General features: G+C 36.4%; 1 protein-coding gene and 1 long non-coding RNA gene across 3 annotated transcripts in view; one reads left to right on the top strand and one right to left on the bottom strand.

Moving 5' to 3' along the window:
• Positions 1-1,254, top strand: part of LOC107747152 (uncharacterized) — a 20,885-nt gene that overhangs the window by 2,746 nt on the left and 16,885 nt on the right. The window lies entirely within an intron of this gene.
• Positions 280-1,254, bottom strand: part of mri1 (methylthioribose-1-phosphate isomerase 1) — a 14,719-nt gene continuing 13,744 nt past the window's right edge. For both annotated transcript variants that reach the window (XM_016561580.1, XM_016561579.1), the window contains exon 6: positions 280-994. In XM_016561580.1, the coding sequence (XP_016417066.1) occupies positions 861-994 (134 nt within the window). In that variant the 3' untranslated portion in view covers positions 280-860. The remainder of the gene's footprint in view (positions 995-1,254) is intronic.

The raw sequence follows: 1,254 nt of genomic DNA, 5'->3' as shown, positions 1-1,254 counted from the left end.
AAAAAAAAAAAAAAAAAAAAAAAAAAGACACTACCGTTTTAAAAGTTTGGAGGTGAAGTTTTTTTTTTTTTTTTACTGTTTTTGGAATGTTCTTTTGAGAATATTTAAAAATATCTTTATTAGGATTCTCATTACTGTAATATAGTATTATTTTTTTACAATATTACAGTAAAATATTATAGTAATACAACACAATATTGTTTAATATTATATAATATGTTTAATCTAAAATTTAGTTAAATAGATTTTTTTCTGTATTACATTACTGAGAATATGGAGGGATTTTAAAAATATTTAAGTGTCATTAAAATCACAACGCAACATCTTTCTTAATAGTTCTAAAATAAGCTTTGTTTACTTTATAAAAAATGTAATTTCTTACTTTTCCATTTGATTTTGGGGTGAAATACGACCCGGACAGCGTTCATGAGGTTCCCCCTTAAAGGATATCAGCTGACCCGTATTCATCGTATGACTTTTATTTTGAAATACTCTGAAAGTTCTACACTGTTTACCACCTCTGTGAAACACTTCCTGTTAAAAACTGGAGCTGAGCCAGATAGAGGGGAAGAAACGAGTGGAAAAAGGAACAAGACATGAGATGACGTGACATGAGCTGTACACACAGAGAGAAGGAGAACGTACTTGTGTGTGTGTGTGTGTGTGTGTGAGTGTGTGTGTTTACAAGCATCCCTGGGTTGTACAAGTGTGTCACATGGTGTTATTCCACGTCGTAAGTGTTGAATTGAATCGAACGTGCCTAGTATACCTTGTTTACACCTCGGTGCCGACGCTTGTGTGTGTAAGTAAAGGTGCAACTTCCACCACAGTGAGGTGAAAACATGAGGAGAGCGAGTGCCCTACAGAGCCGTGAGTCTCCCCGTCAGAGCGGCCTGCAGTTCAGACGGTAGGAACACGCCGAGCTCGGTGATGATGCCGCCCGTGATCAGCTGGTGAGGAGTGACGTCAAACGCCGGGTTCCACACATCGATCCCTGCAACACAACCCAGAGAACGATCATATTTAATATTAATATTTTGAATTAGATTTGATTTTGAGATTTTCTGTGTGCACTTTGAATTTATTTAGGAGTTTTTTGTCATTTTTATTAGTTTTAGTTTTTCTTCTAGTAATTAAAGCAATAAGCCCCAAGAAGCCGTGGTTTACAGTGAATTTATAACAGCTAAGGGGCGTTGTTTGCGTCATGCCTAAAACCCCCTTAGCTGTTATAAATTCACTGTAAACCACGGCTTC

The sequence above is a fragment of the Sinocyclocheilus rhinocerous genome, unplaced genomic scaffold (genome assembly GCF_001515625.1).
Source record: "Sinocyclocheilus rhinocerous isolate Xijiao unplaced genomic scaffold, SAMN03320098_v1.1 scaffold1310, whole genome shotgun sequence".
Classification (NCBI taxonomy): domain Eukaryota; kingdom Metazoa; phylum Chordata; class Actinopteri; order Cypriniformes; family Cyprinidae; genus Sinocyclocheilus; species Sinocyclocheilus rhinocerous.
The sequence above is the reverse complement of the archived record's forward strand: the minus strand, read 5'-3'. Positions and strand labels throughout refer to the sequence as shown.